Below are 19,043 nucleotides of genomic sequence, written 5' to 3'. Positions count from 1 at the left end.
TAGTTGTAATTTTCCTATGAATTTACGACGAAAATTAATTAGGTGGCAAAAAAAAACGTGTAACACCTACAAAGTTGGTGGATTCAAAATTTCCTCGCTAAATACACGTAAATTATTTCCTCGTAAATAACACACGAAGTTTACGTCGTATTTACGAGGAAATAGTATTTCCTCGTAAAATACTCGTCAAGTTACATCCACTTTACGACGAAACGCTTTTGTCGTTATTTTACGAGGAAATAACGATGACATTAGTTTTCCACGTAAGTTTCTCGTAAAATCGTCGTAAATTTACGAGGATTGTTTTTCCTCGCTAAGCATGTGTTTTCTTGTAGTGTGAATTAAGCGGAATCCAATCCCACCCTCTTTTTTAGGTAAACAAATATTTTTCCATTTTGCCCAGTGTACACCTCTTTTTGGTGGGTTCGAGCTCCACCAAAATTGTGCAATGGCACTAGCAAGGTTTTCAAAAATCTCCAAGGTTGGCAGAGCGAGCAAAATGGATTTGATCATTACCTCCCTTCGTCCTTTTGAGAGCCATCTACCAGTCCAACCATTTACCCTATGCATCAGGTTATCTTTTAGAAATGTAAAGAGTTTGCATTTGGAGCCACTAATATCCTCTGGAATTCCCAAATATTTATCCATCCCACCATCATTATGTATTCCAAGGACATCTTTAATCTCTTGCCTAGTAGCTACATTAATCCTCTTACCAAAAAGTAAGGAAGATTTGTCAAAGTTAATACATTGACCTGAAGGTTTACCATATTTCCTGACTACTTTCATTACTTTACCATATATATATATATATATATATATAATGAATACACATAAACAACAAACACAACTTTTCATATCAATCTTTATAACTATTAGATGCACCTTTTGGTGATAAATATTTGAGATTTAACAAGTTAAGTAATATATACTATTATTTATAGATTAACTACTAAAAATAACTAATATAATTAATATAACTTTTCTGTTTGTAAGGTAAGTATCTAAACTTTTATCTATAATATATTTAGAATGAAAAGGCATAAGCAATAGATAGAATAGTTTTTTTTACCAAAGGTTGTTATAATCAAAATGGTTAATCACCAATAATTGCAAGCATCAATAGTTGCATTGTTTCATTTATAAAGTTGCAATTGTTCATCTAATTATCGTAATGATTCATATAAAATATTATAATCATTTGCTTAAATATATATAACTCCTCATGATAGTTATAAGCATTAAATACGAAAATCTAAAGGGGAATTAGGGGCCATGTCCATGATATATCAAAAATTAAGAATATACACATAACAACGTTTAGGCTACGATATAATACATATTATTGTGAAATTGGACAATGATGGCCTTAACTGCGCGTGAAAAGAAACAAATGTATTTTTGTGTTTTGCTTCATGAAACTAATAGAAAAAAAGATTTTGAGCAGCAGCTGGAGAACAGAAAAGAGGTACATCAGAGAGCGACAATTACAGAATGTTCGTAGAAATAGGAGAATCACTTTCAGGATTGCAATAGAAATCAAAAGTTCTTGACGGCACGACTACCGAGGAACCAGCTGAATCTCGGTAAATTTGGTATGATTGAATATAATCAAGGGGTCAAGCAACAATTTCAGTTACCGTGAGATAAATATGTGAATCAATATCTTTAAGAATATGAAGAACAATGCCCATACTAATTTTCAAGTACAGTATAGTATGCTCCACTTACATTGGAACCACCGTTTATTTTTTTTTGCTTGATCCAGTTTTAATGGGTTTAAGAAGATCAAGAATCAGATGATGGATTGAACTAGTGAAGATGAACAATAATTTTGTGTAATATATTTTATTCTATTTTATAATCGCAGTATAGTATGTTACAATTCTCCTCTTTCTCTTTGACAAATTGTATCTCCTTCGCCTCTTATTTTTCTATTGTGTTGAATGAATGCTCTAAGTTAATGGAGATTCACATACATGTTTGTATTGACAGTTTATATAGCTTTCATACAATATTTGAATAAACATTACATTATAGTATACTAATCTATTCATCAAAATAGTATAGTTTCCTCCTATGTCGCTTTCACTCTTACACTCTCTCCTACTCTTTCCCCCCTCCCCTCCCTTCCCCGGTCTTTCTCTCCATTCTTCCTTCCTTTCCTCCATACTTCTATCTTTCCTCCTTCCTCCTCCTCCCCTCCTGCTCCTCACCTCTCCATTTTCCTCTTTTTCCCATTCATCAATATAGTAATTATCATCAATTGTCATACTATTCTAAATGAAATATAGTATATTTTAGACCTTCAAGGTTAGGGTTTAGGTAGCTCCGTTATGGGCGATGGTTTGGTTTTACAATGTGGGTTTAGGGTTTGGGTTAAGGGTTTACAGTTTGGGTTTAGGGTTTAGAATTTGGGTTTAAGGGGGTTTTGGGTTTAGAATTTGGGTTTAAGGGGGTTTTGGGTTTAGGGTTTGGGTTTAGGGTCTACGGTTTGGGTTTAGGGTTTAGACCTTCAAGGTTAGGGTTTAGGTAGCTCCGTTATGGGCGATGGTTTGGTTTTACAATTTGAGTTTATGGTTTGGGTTAAGAGTTTACGGTTTGGGTTTAGAGTTTAGAATTTGGGTTTAGGGGGGTTTAGGGTTTAGGTAGCTCTGTTTGGGTCTATGGTTTGGGTTAAGAAGGCGTTTAGGTAGCTCCGTTTGGGTCTATGGTTTGGGTCTATCATTTTATGAATTAGTTGGTTTTTATTTATTGATTAAGACTAAGCAATTACAAGTAATTACATACCAAATACTATATTACTGAAAATTGACAATGGCTAAGAAGGTGTTAAACACTGTGAACCAGTAAAACAAAGACTATATCATCTAAATATACAATGTGGTTAGTATAAGATATGATATAATAAGTTTCATAATTTGAAAAGATGGACAACTTCGACGACAGTGACACCAACTCCTCCGCAAATCGTAGATTCTCCTATACCTTATGATTTACATGGCTTATAACAACTACAATAGTATAACGTTTGTAATATAATATAGCTTATAAATGCACTTTGCAACAATTTATTTATTTCTAGGTCGCCTAAAGCATATTTCTTCATCTGCTTCCATATTGGATATGTTTTCCTTTCTCACAAAACTACGGTACACCACTTGGAGTTTATGTAACAACACATAGGAGAGTATAAACATATTGTAACTAGAGGTCGTTTGTGTGTTTGATAATGTAACCATACTACATTAAATATAGTATAGTCTATTGCTTTCCTTTTCTTTTCACCTCGCATTTATTTTCCACGCGCACGCGTTTTAAAGGAAAAAATCGTCACTTTCGGACATAACTCGTCACATCGAAAGGATGACACTGTAGAATATGTATATTCTTCATTTCTATGTCTCTTATGAATATTCAGCAAATTGTCCCAAATCTAAAATAGAAACTTAACATTAATTTTTTCACGATTCAGTAAAAGCATTTATTTGTTAAAAAAATTATATAACCTCTAGTGATTCTAAATTTACAAAAAAAACGTATAATGATTCTTTGTTAAACATCTGAATTTTAAAATATATTATTGAAGGTGAAATTTCAATATTTACTTCATCAACGGCATGAATTTGTCTGCGCAGAAAACATTACAGTAAAAAGGAGTATTGAAGAGTATTGTCGTGGATAATATGGTTGCTAGCAAAGAGTTTTATACGAATCTGGTAATTACGCAAACCATGTTGTCGTCGTTAAGGTGATTACAGAAATCATATATACATGAACAACAAAATGTTTTTTGTTGTTGAATATTCACATCTTTCAATTTATAGATAGTTATTCTAAAAAGATACTTTTAAAATATATTTTGAATAGACACATTAGTTAAAAAAACACTTTTATTATAGAAAGACACATTAACTATTTTAAAAACTTTTCAAAGATGTATATGAATAATTACATCTTTTTAATTTATGGGTAATTATTTTAAAAGATACCTATACAATATAATTTAAATAGACACATTAGTTAAAAAAAATAACTGATACCTCAGCTATTTTTTAAAAAAAACTAATTTTTATTTTATAATGGAAAGACACGGTTCTTTACACACTAATACACAACTCTTGAAACAAATAACTGTACAATTACACTTTTTGGAATATTTAACAATTTATGGAAACCAATATATCATTTTGATGAAAATACACAACTTTTTAAACTAATACTTTGAAAAATGACATTTTGAAAACACGCAAATATAAATTGACAACTTATTTTCAAATGATACAACTTTTAGAATTAAAACACAAACTTTCAACCATTTTATTTGAGTGGAGGAGATCCTATCTTTATACTTAACACTATTATAGATATCATATTTTTGAACTATAACCTCACATTATCTCTATTAGTTCACATGAAGTTTATCCACGCTTGCATATGATTGTTTTTTCATCAAATTTAAGATGTGTTCATAATGTTTTTTTTATTTACACTCCGTTGTAGGACGGGTTTAACCCTAGTATCTTATAACTAGAAGACATGACTCTTCTAACTAATAATTGTAGAAATACAATTATTAAGATATTATAACTAATTTTTTAAATTTTAAACAAATCTTTTTAGAACAGACGTCTATTTCTCTCAAGACCAACGTGCGACTTTTCAAGCCATCCTTACAACTTCCGTTCATACCGTTTTGTTTCTGCCGGCGTCGGTGGCACCCCACCCCTTTCGATTACATGTTCCTGTTTTATTCTAAGTTCTTTTGTCATCAATTCTCTTCTAGAATATGATATATTCTGTCTCCATTTTATGATGGTTTGGCTGATTTTAACACGTCATATCATGAAAATAAAGTATATTGCCGTGACTACATTCACTTTTTGGGTGTTTGTATTGATGTGGTTTTCATTAGGCGGCAAAGGAGATGGCTTTGTGATGATGACGTTGTCTAGTCTCTCAAGGGAATGGGCATGTGTAGTCTTCTACATGGTTGAAAAATCATGTTCAGAATTTCCGGTGACAAAGTTGGTTACCGTTGATAGGTGTCGGTTCATATATGTGACCGTTTGTTTTCTCTCAAGTAGAGTCTCCTTCCGGCTGCAACTTCTTCCATGGTGTTGTGTTCAAAAAAGTTGACCAGAAGGCATGGATATAGCCTATTTATAGATTTTCAAAACGAAATTGAAGTGACATCTTTTTAATTTAAAGATCGTTCTTTTTGAAATAATACTTATACGAAGAGTCACAACTTTTCAATATAAAGAGACATAACTTTTAATTGTTGAAAACACATAACCTGTAATACTGCAAACCATAATAACAGAATAAAAGTGTTAAAGCTTAGTTGATGACTAACTTGTAAGTCGTCTAAGATAAGCAAGGTTTGACCAGAATCTCGGAATAAAATCCTGGACGACTTACATGTAAGTCGTCGGACGGACGACTTCCGTGTAAGTCATCTAGAAATTTTTTTTTTTAATATTTCAATTGCAAAACTAACCTAAGACGACTTACATGTAAGTCGTCTAGAAAAAAAAAATATTAATTTATAATTTTCTACTGGACGACTAAATTGTAAGTCGTCCAGCAAAAGTCAAATTTCTGACACATTCCGGTCAAATGCGAAACTAACCCATTTTCCCGAGACGACTTACAGGTAAGTCGTCTACAGCCAGAAGACTTACCTGTAAGTCGTCTGGACGAACAGATCAGGAAAAAATCACAATTTCATAGTTTCAAGCAGTGAGATAACTTGTTTAGCACACATAAGTCTTTTCCAAGCATCCAGAATCTCAAACAAAAGTGACTCACCAAGAATGCTTTGATGGCTCTATGAACCATAAAAAATTTAGAATCAAAATTTTGGGATTTTTTTGGATGAATATGGAGAGAAAGTGAAAGAAATGTTGTTTTTAGTTGATAAGAATTGAGAAAGAAGAAGTGTAAATCGATTTGAGGTGCATTAAGAGCTTCAAATTGGTTGTTTATGGTGGTTGATGTATTGATGGGAATGACAATCTCGTAAATACATGAAGATGATGAGGTTGAGAGAGTAAAAATGTCATTTCGAAAAAGAAAAAAAAATTAATGGCATTTTCGTAAATAATTTGAACTTGTGGGGTGAATAAGACAAAAAAAAAATCCAAAAAAGAACATAGGTCAGTTTTGTGGTTAACTTCATGTTTTGAGTCAATTTTGCGAAAACCCCTCTAACTAAACGTAGATCAATGAATGTATTAGGAATCTCACCTCGAGGTGAGATGAAACCTATAGTGATATAAGAAACATGAACTAATCTATTTCTAATTGCTAGTATTTAATTTTAAGCTAGAACAATGAAATTTAAAGTAAGTTGTTGTTCCTAAAGTGGAATTCAATCAAAATGGGCCGAAAGACATCATACGGAAGAAACCAATAGGCTCTAAACTGATCAGTGATCAAGTAATATTTGACATACAATGGACAAGTTAGCTTGATTGGTTCGAATCCAATTCGTGATGAAATACAAACCGTTCTTTAAAGGTTACAAAAATACAAAACAAATAAAAACTGAAAATATGTACTTGAAGTTCATATTACTAACCAAGTAAGAAGAGAGAATCATCCAATTTTGAAATTAAAACGACAAAATTAAAGCCGTTGGTAAAGATACCCATTTCTGAAAAACGGCCCGAGAGGATCTAAACGTGTCTAGAGCTAATCTACGATTTAGAAGGGACCCGAGCCTAATGGGAGTTATGACGGTTTATCCTAACTCGCGGAAGTAGGATAAACGTTAAGTTTCCGAAGATAAATATCATGATTCGAGGATAACTACAAAGACCGAAAACAACTGTATAAGGAGAGTTGAAGCAGAAGAAAAGGGATCCGAGAATTTAGACTTAGAGAACTCCTGCTAGCTTAGGAAACTTAGAACTTAGGTGGTTAGACTAGCAAGGCAAGGCTTAGAACGTTTTGCCGCCTTTATGTTCTGCTTTTGTCTAGTTAGCATATCTCTACTCCTCTCGGAGAAGTCATGTATTCATACTATTTCATTAATAAAACGCCTCCGAGCGACTATTTATCTTTATCTTGTTATCTATCGTTTTACGCTCTAAAAATGATTACGCAGAGAATTCGGACCTTCAGAGAAAATCGAATTTTCTTGGTTTTCCTTCATATTTCATATTTATTCATTAAAATCGACTGTGTGAATTCCGATTCCCACAAGCATACACAAACACAAGACAAGCATCATGCACTTGCTAGATTTCATGACAAACAGCATAACAATATTATGCTTAAATTTCACAGGGGCAAAAAAACATGCGCAATGACGATAACAAAAACAAAAAACGTTCTCATTCCGAAGGGTTTAGCCGCTATGCTACAGTGAATCATCGGTAAGTATCAAAACATCATAGTCAACGTTTATATTGCTACCATAACGTTTAAATGGAAGAAAAACATGGTTTTCTTCCTTTACGAGTTGATACTATTTACTTTTACTAGGCGATTGTGTTTGGATCAATTAACAATGCAACGACTATAATTAATTGTATATTGGGAAGACTGGTTGGACCATCCAATTGAAAAAAAATCCCTCTTATAAATACTCCCATCTACACTTTCCACTTTCATTCACACACAAATTTTAAAAATCTCATAGTCATCTAATCAAGAATTAAAGAATGCGAGGAAAAGGCGGTAGCGGTGGTGGAGGGAAAGGTGGTGGCGGTGGTGGTGGTGGTGGAGGGAAAGGTGGTGGTGGTGGTGGCGGTAGTGGAGGAGGTAGGAGCGGTGGTGGTGGCGGTGGGGGAGGGAAAAGTGGTGGCGGTAGTGGCGGAGGCTACATGGTGGCTCCGGGGAGCAATGGTTCTTCTTACATTTCAAGAGATAACTTTGAGAGTGATCCTAAAGGTTACTTTGATAATCTGCATGGCAGTGGACAGGGGAGCAAGTGACCTTGGTCTGTTTATTTCACTATTTATGCATTGAAGATGGTTATTATTACCGAATAAATTATCTTATGATCAAATAAAATAAGAGTTTCTACTTCATTTTCTCCATTCCTCCTGTCTCTTACTTATATGATTCGTAGCTTTTTTGATTAATATCAGTAATAGTGGTACTAATTAAATTAAAAATATTGACATACGTAGAATCAATCAACACATATTGCCTGTGTTATGCAATAAGTCCAACAAATAGTCTTTACAACCAGGCAATCAATGCATATTGCCTGTGTTATGCAATAAGTCCAACAAATAGTCTTTACAACCAGGCAATCAATGCATATTGCCTGTGTTATGCAATAAGTCCAACAAATAGTCTTTACAACCAGGCAATCAATGCATATTGCCTGTGTTATGCAATAAGTCCAACAAATAGTCTTTACAACCAGGCAATCAATGCATATTGCCTGTGTTATGCAATAAGTCCAACAAATAGTCTTTACAACCAGGCAATCAATGCATATTGCCTGTGTTATGCAATAAGTCCAACAAATAGTCTTTACAACCAGGCAATCAATGCATATTGCCTGTGTTATGCAATAAGTCCAACAAATAGTCTTTACAACCAGGCAATCAATGCATATTGCCTGTGTTATGCAATAAGTCCAACAAATAGTCTCTTACAAATAAGTATACAGTGATCGCACGTAACTTTTTCCTTTTGGAAAAGAGGTAGTAAATAAAAATAGTTTTTTTTTGGTGTTTGCTTAAATTACAAGTAACCAGAATAACACTGTTTGGTTCATGTCCTCACACGAAAATGGAAAAGGAGAGAGATGACACTGATGAAGAACATATACAGTTCATGTTTAGAGTGAAAGACCAGATTCTTCATCCTCGTCCAGAGAAGAAGTGTAGGTAAAGTAGAAAGTCCAGATCAAACCAAACACTCCCAAAAGAATCCATCCCAAGAGGTTGTTGCTAAGTCCAAAGGGCAAGCCGGTTCCCTCAGTTGACATCCTGTCGTCCACCAAAGCCATAGCCGGGCTGCTCATCACAGCTGTCAAAGCTGCTGTAGCCGCCGCAGAAACTCCAGCTCCCACGGCTGAGACGTTTCCTTGCTTGGTCTCCATCGAGCACTTCACTCCTCCCTTCCTCTTACTCATTGGAGGCAAACCTGAGCAAAAATAATAAAAACAAGTTCACAACTCTAAACCAGTGACTTCCAAAATGGTTCTTGCAAGCTCCGGTCTATATATTTTTAAATCACACATTCATTCACAACAAGAACTTTTAGATCAAAATGGTTTTCTTGAAATCATGTTGACTCTCCACCAAACTACTAAAGATGAACCACACAAGGAACATATAAAGCAAACCAAGAGATCTTCGCTTTGCATGTGACCAGATTGAGTTTCTAGTATAATTAAGGTGAGATCTAAGATAGAGGAAGAGACAAGGGAAAGAACTTTACCAAGAACAGGAGCAGAGACGGCGACGGTGGGCTTGAGAAGGAGAGCAGGACGAGCGACCGAGACGGTGGAAGCGGAGGCGGTGAAGCTAGCCATTTCTCTCTATCTCTCTTTTTTGCTTACAACAACTACACAACCTTTAATTGTTTTGCTTGTGTTGGCTTTTTGAATCGAGCACAACAACTAAACCAGTGGTGGAGAAAAATCTCTCAGAACCAATACAAACCATCTAGCTTGGATATGGTTCTATCCATTCTCCACCAATGGTCTCGCCCCACGTGTCATATTTAATCTCATTCCCTCTTCTCTACTGATGTGGATTATATATAAGTTTACATAAAATAGTTGCTCAAAAAAAAAGTTTACATAAAATTGCATCCAACACTGTTGTTGCGGTTAACTAAATTTGAAATTAAGCTCTGAAAAATTGTGTTGTGTAAAAAATGAAGCTAAGAGAAAATTGCATAAAAATACATCAACTAAATTTCGTTAAACTTTCTAATACTTTTTTTTTTGCTACCCAATGTAGTACATAAACTAAATATTTTTCTTATTTTAATACATTTATTTTTTAAGCGGTGCTCATTTCAATAGTAACTAACTTTTGGATAATATTAATTTTATTTTTAATTTTAAGAATAAAAGTAACTAACTTTTGGAGAATATTTTAAAATTTTATAAAATATTAATTCTGAACAAACTAAATTTGAAATTAAAACAAAACAAATATTATAATATTAAGATTGTCCAAAATTTAGTTACTTTTATTCTTAAATTTTTAAATAAATTTAAAGTTTTTACAAATTTTTTTTTGAATAATAGAGATTTTCTAAATTTAGTTTGAAACTTATTATTAAAATGAGCATAATTTGGGTATTAAAATGTACACAATTTTTAAATTAAATGTATTAAAATGAGCAAATTAATTAGTTTGGGTATTAAACTGGATAGCAAAAATGTTTGGGTATTAAAAAGTTTAATAAAATTTAGTTGAGATATTTTTATGAAATTTTTCCTGAGGCAAATTATATAACATTGACAAAGAAGAAAATAATTCAACCGAACCGAATGACAGTTATTGAAACAATGAATTCAATTGAATTTTATGGAATTGTAACTATAAGTATTTTAATAGATTCGATTGAATTCTTTTGAAAAATAAGATGTAATTTAATAGATTTGGTTGTAATTGATCTAGAAAATTTGGAAGATCAAGAGAAAGCAATTGATCTAGAAATGAAGAAAATAATTATTTTTGGATGGAAGCCATCACCTGCTACTTGGTTGAAATGTGATATTGGTTCTGTCTGGAACAAAAGTAGGTCTGAATGTGGAGCGTCTTGGATTCTTAGGAACTCAAATGGATCAGTTTTACTTCATGGGAGAAGATCTTTCAACAATATTCTTAGCAAAACCGATGGCTCTTTTGAAAGCTTGAGTTGGGCAATTGAAAGTATCAATTCCCTCCATTTTGACAATATTATCTTCTCCAGTGAAGACCATTCTCTAGTAGGCGCTATATCCAAGCCTGCTGCATGGCCGACCTTAAAATTCTACTCCCAGAAGCTATCTTCTATGCTTAACAATTTTTTGTGTTGGCGAGTAGAAACTCAGTCACGACAAGCCCTTACTGCAGCCTTCCGAATTGCTAATAGTGTTGTCAAGGAAAATAAGTTTCATTCCTACATAGCAAGGGGTTCCCCTCTTTGGCTGAAAGATTTGTTCTAGTAGTTTTCTCTGTATCCTCTGTTTCCTCTCCCCTGTTTCTTTTATATTTTGACTTCATGTTTCTTTTGATATTATAATACAAGTGTTTAAAAAAAATAGATTTGGTTGTAATATATTCATTTTATACCGAATTTTAATGGAGTTCATTGTAATTATAAATCAATAATAAAAAATTATTATCATATTTTTGCAAATAAATAAATTGAAATCAGCCTTGTAACTTAAAATGATGCTATTATAGGTAGTTTCATCTTTCCATGTTTTCACCCTCTTTTTAAAAAAAAATAATATTAATTTTTCAAAATCATCTCTTGCATTGTTGGCTTTCATATTTTTTGCATTGTCACCGGGATCTTCAACAGAGAATTTATCTGATCGATAATGTTTACCAATCAAATTATGTAAGGCTACGCATGCCAATGGTAATTCTGCATGTATCTTAAATGAAACTGAAAGAACATATTTAAATATAAAAATCGTGATTTAAAGATTTCAAATATTCTTTCAGTGACGTGTTTTAAGAGTCATAACAATGATTAACAATTCATACGAAGATTTAAAGATCACAACCTTGGCTAGTAAGTTCTTAGAGATGATACTTAGAGCAGCATTATCGCTGACTCTTAGCCCAACTCTTCCCCCCAAACCCAATTAAAAAAAAATTAACAAAACACATAAGCCCAAGACTCGCCTCTTGCGGGAGGTGCCGAAGGCCCGCCTCTTAGTAACAGGTGTCAACAAATGAGAGGACGAAGCAATCGGTTACGCATCTCTCTCGATCATCTCTATCTCTCTATCTCGATCATCTCTCTCTCGAAACTCTCTCGACGAAAGGCGATTTTGTCTCCTTCGGTGTCTCTCATCGGCGACGTCTCCGTCGGTATCTCTCATCGGCGATGTCTCTTTCGGTGGCTCTTGTTGGCGACCTCTCCCTCGGTGGTTCTCCTGGAGGCGACAGAGCTCTCTCTCGGTGGCTCTTTCGAAATCGAAAGGTAAGCGGTTGTTGTGTTGTTGACTATGCATGTGTTCAATTAGGTATGATCTGTTGTTTTTCTATGTAGTTTGTTGTTTGTTGGTTCTGTCTCTTGGTGGTTCTTCTCCTCGAAGCTTTTCCTCGATGGCTCAAATCGAAGCTCTCACCTCAAATCGAAAGGTAAACCGGTTGTTCTGTTGTTTCATTATGCATGTGATTGATTATTGTAGTTTGTTGGTTCTGTTTGTTTCACCTGAAATCAAAATTTTGATGTGTTTGATCTCTGGATATGTTCTGTTTGTTCTTGGGTTTTAATTTTGTTTCAATTAATACGGATGGATCAAAGTTGATTTGCTATGTTTCGATCATTGCTCTGTGTATGTTCTTTGATTTGTTTTCGCTTTTGATTATGTCTTTCTGTTGGATTATGGTCTGAATCATTTTTTGTTTATGTCTTTCTGTTGTCAGATAGAAGGATCAAAGTTCATCGAGCAAAGGTTCATCTAGCTCAGGAGTTCACTGCAAAATAAGGTTACTCTTAACTGGTTCTCCTTACTAGAATTGATTTAGGTTGTGGTTAGAATTGAACCGACTGTAATTAATGAGTTGGTTAGAGTTAGGATATGGTTGTGTGATTAATAGAAGTGATGGATAGCTACAATTGATTAACGCTTAATGTGATGAAAGTAGTAGATAAATGTCAACACGTTTTTGTTTATTGGTTGTCATGAATGCATCCTCTCTTCCTTCTCTGCCATCTATAAACACACTTTCCTCCTTCTCTATCTTATCATCTCCTTCATCTTTCTTCTCAACTTCTTCTTCTCGGTATGAATCCTAATCAAAGCCAGTCCTCTAGCTTTTTAAACTTACTAAACAGTCAACTCCCTAACAATGAATATCGAACTCAGTTTCTGAGTTTTTCACCTTCTCCAGACGTTGGAGGATCTGCTTCAAGTGCAAAAACTGGTGAGGACCGTAAGCAAAGGTGCAAGTGGTCAATAGCTAAAGACCTGGTCCTCATCAGTGCATGGTTGAACAACTCCAAAGATCCACTAGTTGGAAATGAGCAAAAGGCAGAAACCTTTTGGAAGAGGATTACGGCTTACTATAACGCAAGTCCCAAGGTGGTTGGTTTGGCTCCAAGAGAGCAGACCCACTGTAAGCAAAGGTGGGGGAAGATAAATGAAGGTGTCTGCAAGTTTGTGGGGTCATTTGAAGCTGCAACAAAACAGAGGACCAGTGGCCAGAATGAAGATGCGGTTTTGAAGGCTGCACATGAGATATTCTTCAACGATTACAAGGTGAAGTTCTCATTGGAACATGCGTGGAGAGAGCTTAGGAATGATCAGAAATGGTGTGGGACTCAAAGAAGTAGTCAACAGAGCTCAGGTTCGAAAAGAAAGAGGGTGGGGGAAGAACAATCTTTTCAGTCATCAGCATCTATGCCCAGTGTTAATGGGGAGGTTGAAGCAATGGATAGGCCTATTGGTGTTAAGGCTGCAAAGGCGAAGGCTAAAAGACCAGTGGGAGAAGAAGTGAAGATTCCGCAAGGGTTTAAGGATATGTGGGAGATGAGGACCAAGGACTTAGCTTTCAAGGATAAGCTTAGCAACAAGAAGCTGCTTGACAGTTTGATTGCAAAAAAAGAGCCACTTACTGAATTAGAAGTGGCGCTTAAGAACAAACTGATAACCGAAATGTTGTCAATGTAATCTTCTTTGTCTTGATGTGTTATATAAGTAGTTGATGTGTAATATAAGTATTTCATGTGTGTTATAAGTAGTATTTCTGATCAATGTTATCAATCTTGTGTTTATGTTATCAGTCTTTGTGATCAATGTTCTAATGCGTTTCTGTTTTGTTTTGTTTTGGTTTTTCATGGGAACAAGTCACACACCACCAGCAAAGAAAGCCGATTTTTTGTGGCCTCTCAGCGAGAGGTATGATACCACCACCTCTCCCACAAGAAGACACGGATGATGATGTTGCGGATGTCACACCAAGTGAAGTAGAAGTAGTGGAGATATCAGATGAAGAAGAAGCTGATATGGTGGAGTTATCAAGCGAAGAATACATGAGAAATATGGGCTATTTGATTAGGGTGGAGGAATCGGAAGATGACCTTGAACCTGAGTTCAGAAGGCTGCTGCAAAGGATGCATGAGGAAGAGAAGAAGCTGAGAGAGAAGAAGTTCAAAGCCATGAAGTTGGGAATCAAGCTAGAAGAAGGACAATCCTCTAAGGTTGATGGTAAGAAGAGGAAGAGAAGAAGCTGAGAGAGGAGGTCAAATAATGTGGTGTTGTGTCACGGGTCATGTGTGTTTGTGTTTTGTCTTTGTGTTCTTTGTGTTCTAGTGTCACGGATGCTTATAGTCAGGTCACAAGACATGTATGTTTGTATGTTTTCTCTTTGTGTTATTGTGTCACGGATGCTATGTCAGGTCACAAGACTTATGTAGACATGTTTAATAATTTGTCTTCTATGTTTGTATTATTGGTTTTCTTCTATAAATTAAGGCAAAATTTTTATTCTTGAGAACACAACTCTTCATCTCTTCTTCCTCTCTCAACAAACACAACTCTTTATTCTCAGTTTGGATTCGAGAAACAATTGATCAAATAAAACATTAGATCAATTAAAACATTCCCCACAATTCTCTCCTCTATTCTCTTGTTCCAAACATTTAAAAAAAAAAGTTTTTCCTTTCCATATGGCATCTTCTTCTCAAAATCTGTTTGATGGATTGGATGATCAAAGTTTTGATGATGCATTTGATCAATATGTTGACCAACAATTTGATCAATATTTGGATCAACAATTTGATCAAACTTTCGAGAATCTTACCATAAATTATGGTCATCAAGAAAAAGCAAAGAAACAAAGAAAAAAAGAGCTTATATCGAAAGAAATCGTGAAGAAGGGCATATTCGTTTATGGATTGATTATTTCAGTGAAACTCCAACGTATTCCGCAAATATGTTCCGGCGACGATTTAGAATGAACAGGCCAATATGGCAGAGAAATGCTGGTTAGCTTTAGAGAACATACGACTTAGGTTGCTCGACTAGCAAGCAAGGACGGACTGATTACTTTGTTCATGCATATTGTTGAACGACTCTCCAATGAAGTTGAATTCTTTCAGCAAAAAATGTTCCGGCGACGATTTAGAATGAACAGGCCGTTGTTCATGCATATTGTTGAACGACTCTCCAATGAAGTTGAATTCTTTCAACAAAAGACGGATGCTCTCGAAAGGCTTAGTCTCTCTCCACTTCAGAAGTGTACAGCGGCCATTCGTGTCTTGGCATATGGGACTGCGGCTGATGCTGTTGACGAATACCTCCGACTAGGTGAAACTACTACACGGTCATGTGTGGAACATTTTGTTGAAAGCATAATATATTTATTCGGCGAGGAGTACCTAAGAAGACCAACACCGGCTGATCTTCAACGTCTCCTTGATATTAGTGAGCATCGTGGATTCCCTGGGATGATAGGAAGCATCGATTGTATGCATTGGGAGTGGAAGAATTGTCCCACCTCTTGTAAAGGTCAATATACACGTGGTTCGGGAAAACCCACAATCGTTTTAGAGGCGGTTGCATCGTATGATCTATGGATATGGCATGCGTTTTTTGGACCTCCAGGTACCTTAAATGATATCAATGTTCTTGATCGCTCACCTGTTTTTGATGACATAATAAAAGGTCAAGCTCCGCAAGTCACCTTCTCTATCAATGGAAGAGAGTATCATATGGCTTACTATCTCACCGACGGTATTTATCCGAAATGGGCAACTTTTATCCAATCAATTCAATACCACAAGGGCCGAAAGCGGTTTTATTTTCTCAATACCAAGAAGCTGTCCTAAAAGATGTTGAGCGTGCTTTTAGAGTCTTGCAAGCTCGCTTTGCCATTGTTAAAAATCCAGCACTTTTTTGGGATAAAGGCGAAATTGGGAAGATAATTAGGGCATGTATCATACTCCATAACATGATAGTAGGAGACGAACGAGATGGATTCACTCAATATGATGTTTCAGAGTTTCAACAAGGAGAAGACACCGGAAGTTCACATGTCGATCCCACATTCTCTATTGATATCCCTACAAATATCGGCAATATGATGGGTGTTCGAACTAGAATTCGTGATAAACACGTGCATGAACAACTCAAAACTGATTTGGTTGAACATGTATGGCGTAAATTCGGACGTGGTCAGGACAACAACTAAGCTCGCATGTTTCTTTCAAATTATTCTCGTTTATTTTACTAATCTTACTTTTAATGTTCTTTTTAATAATTAATGTTTAAAATGTTTTATTTTAATATGTTATATTTAATAAATAAATTTTATCTTTAAAAATATTTTAGTTTAATATTTTTTTTTTCTTAAGAACCCAAAAATAAGAACCCCCATTGGACCTAACAAATTAAGTGTCTCTTAAGTACATCCTCTTAACTATTATTAATTGCTAAAAAATCATTAAGAACCAAAATTAACCTTTTAGGGTTAATTGTGCTCTTAATACCTCGATAAAAGCCAAAAATCTGTGTCTGTTAATAAATCCACAATCAAATAGCTTATCATTTACCATATTAATTTTTCTCGTTATTGCATCTTATAATAATTTCAAATGGTGAGCTAAACTCTCCCATCCACTTGATAACATGAATTCAACATCAAAACTACGAGTAGCCAAACACTTTAAGATATTAATCCTTTTCAACTGCGGTAGTTAGCCAATATTTTGATATCCGAAAGACTAAGTGTATTATGGTATTTCATGCTTCTTCTCAGATCCAGAGATCCAGATATCCTAGATTTTTTTATTTTCGAAACAGATCCGGAATGGATCCCAGATAATAATTTTCAGCTCTACTTCGTATCCAACCCATACTGGCAGGGGCGGCCCTAAGATTTCGAGGGCTTGCGGCTATATTTATGTTAAAAAAAGTTTTATATATAAATTTTAGAGACCTATTTATATGTAGGCCAACAGCCCTGCATACTGGTTTTTTATCAGAGTTTTTTTCCTAACAATATGCACTTATTTGTTTTTGGTCCACATCCTAGAAAACTGCAATATCCATAAAGCTGACTTTGCATAAAAATCTAAACCAACTTGGCCTGATGGCAATGCCAGGAGATATGCAAAAAAAAAAAAAGCACGATAGATTGCCTTTTCTCGAATTGTACGTTGACGTAAACAACTTATTGTTGGAACTCGTTTTTTGACGAAATGGTTTTAGAACATTTTCGGTAAGATTCCGGGCGAAGACGTTCGTCGGAATAACTGTGGACACTATGAAGTAGTGTAACTACTTGTCAAAATAAAAGTTGTTGTAAATGAGAAATGGAGATCCAATGTGATTGTTTTATAATTTATAAAACTTTAGATTTGGCTAAATATAAAACCTAGCAAATCTCTCACAATGAATATTTGGATTTGAATATGGATTTATACTTAAATTTTATTCATGAAAATTTTATATGTTTGTTTTCATATAAAATATAACCCATTAAAGAAAATGTTACTAGTGTTTGATTTAGTCAAATTTACAATATCTTTTCTTGAATGTTAACATTATGAAAATGGTCAAAAGGAATCAATATTCTTTATGACATTTGACGGGATTCAATGCTCCACTTATGACTTAGTGTTGGACATTTTTTTGTTGATTATAAAAGGGAAGCAAGTCATATTCTGTAAAACACACATTCACACAATCAAGAAACAATTCTCCCAGTGACAATAGTGATGCTTTATTTCTTTTTATTTTTTGTGTCTAAAAGTACAACATAAAGTTAGGTTCGATAGATTCTGGTTTTTGGTGATGGTAAACAGAAACAATGATGTAGTTGTATCTTGGAAATTTGAGCGCTATGAAACCGTCACACTATGGGGGACTTAAAGATTTAAGGAAAGAGATTAACCATCTCGACTCTGCAATTCTTTTTTATTCTTTTATTTCGGTATTGTAATTTTGATTTATGTTCTTATTATTTTTTACAAATATCAGTTGTCCTATGGCAGTGAAATAAGATTCCTACACTTATATAGATGATATATCTAACGGTACAAATCCATTTTAAAAGATAAGTTTAGGGTTTTAAGTATGCTAAGTTTTAGTGACTCTAAATTGTAAGCTTTAACTTGTAACAATGTGTTGAATTATTGAATATCGTGTGCTCAGTGCCGGCTTAGATAGGGGGGCGAGCGATGCAACTGTCCCGGACCCAATCCGTTATCTCCCTATTTCTTAATAGATAAGGGTCCGATTTTTTTAAAAAAATAAATGTATTTTATATTAAAAATAAGAAAAAATGTGCAAGTTTTTTTATATGAAAGTATTCATAGATTTATTTTTAAAAAGACTTTTGGTATTTTGAAAAAAAAAATATATCTATCAGATTTTTTAAAGAAAAATTAAAATTTGGAAATTAAAATTTTTTTTTTGCCCCAGGACCCATGACACCATTGAACCGGCCATGCGTGCGCTATTATGATTTTACCATGTACTCATTGATACCGAGTATACCAGGTCGATGGTGTTTTACGGACGGATCTTGGAAAACAGAGGATAAATATTCAGGACAAGGATGGTACAGTGCCCTGGAAGGTTACGAAGGACTAATGGGAGCAAGGAATACGAGAGCGAGTCAGTCGCCACTACACACAGTGATAGAGGCTCTCATATGGGCAATGGAATGCATGAGGAATCTTCGACAGTCTTGTGTTACTTTTGCAACGGATTGTGCTCAATTGGTGAATATGGTTTCGGAACCAGAAGAGTGGCCAACCTTTGCAAGCTATTTGGAAGACTTAAAGTTCTTGAAGAGAAGTTTCAACAGCTCAGAGATCATTCATATACCACGGACACAGAACTCAAAGGCAGATAGTCTAGAACGCAGTGCAAGGAAACAACC

At 34.7% G+C, this 19,043-nt stretch overlaps 3 protein-coding genes across 3 annotated transcripts in view; 2 read left to right on the top strand and 1 right to left on the bottom strand.

Annotated features, from left to right (window-relative positions):
• Nucleotides 1-7,973, top strand: part of LOC106338170 (glycine-rich cell wall structural protein 1.0) — a 37,262-nt gene extending 29,289 nt beyond the window's left edge. The window contains exon 3 of the mRNA XM_013777205.1: nucleotides 7,687-7,973. Within this exon, the coding sequence (XP_013632659.1) occupies nucleotides 7,687-7,946 (260 nt within the window). The 3' untranslated portion in view covers nucleotides 7,947-7,973. The remainder of the gene's footprint in view (nucleotides 1-7,686) is intronic.
• A 705-nt stretch (nucleotides 7,974-8,678) lies between these two features.
• Nucleotides 8,679-9,673, bottom strand: LOC106337068 (photosystem II reaction center W protein, chloroplastic-like). The gene is made up of 2 exons (XM_013776093.1): nucleotides 9,412-9,673; nucleotides 8,679-9,114 (listed from the first exon to the last, which is right to left on the bottom strand). Exons 1-2 carry the CDS (start codon nucleotides 9,503-9,505, stop codon nucleotides 8,807-8,809), a joined length of 402 nt encoding a protein of 133 aa, XP_013631547.1. The 5' UTR covers nucleotides 9,506-9,673; the 3' UTR covers nucleotides 8,679-8,806.
• A 2,360-nt stretch (nucleotides 9,674-12,033) lies between these two features.
• Nucleotides 12,034-13,825, top strand: LOC106338168 (glutathione S-transferase T3-like). The gene is made up of 3 exons (XM_013777204.1): nucleotides 12,034-12,129; nucleotides 12,199-12,290; nucleotides 12,991-13,825. The coding sequence occupies exons 1-3, from the start codon at nucleotides 12,034-12,036 to the stop codon at nucleotides 13,823-13,825; spliced, it is 1,023 nt and encodes a 340-aa protein (XP_013632658.1).
• The last annotated feature ends 5,218 nt before the right edge of the window (nucleotides 13,826-19,043 follow it).

The sequence above is a fragment of the Brassica oleracea genome, chromosome C4 (assembly GCF_000695525.1).
Source record: "Brassica oleracea var. oleracea cultivar TO1000 chromosome C4, BOL, whole genome shotgun sequence".
Taxonomy (NCBI): domain Eukaryota; kingdom Viridiplantae; phylum Streptophyta; class Magnoliopsida; order Brassicales; family Brassicaceae; genus Brassica; species Brassica oleracea.
Note: the sequence above shows the minus strand (reverse complement) of the source record. Positions and strands in the feature narration are given on the sequence as shown.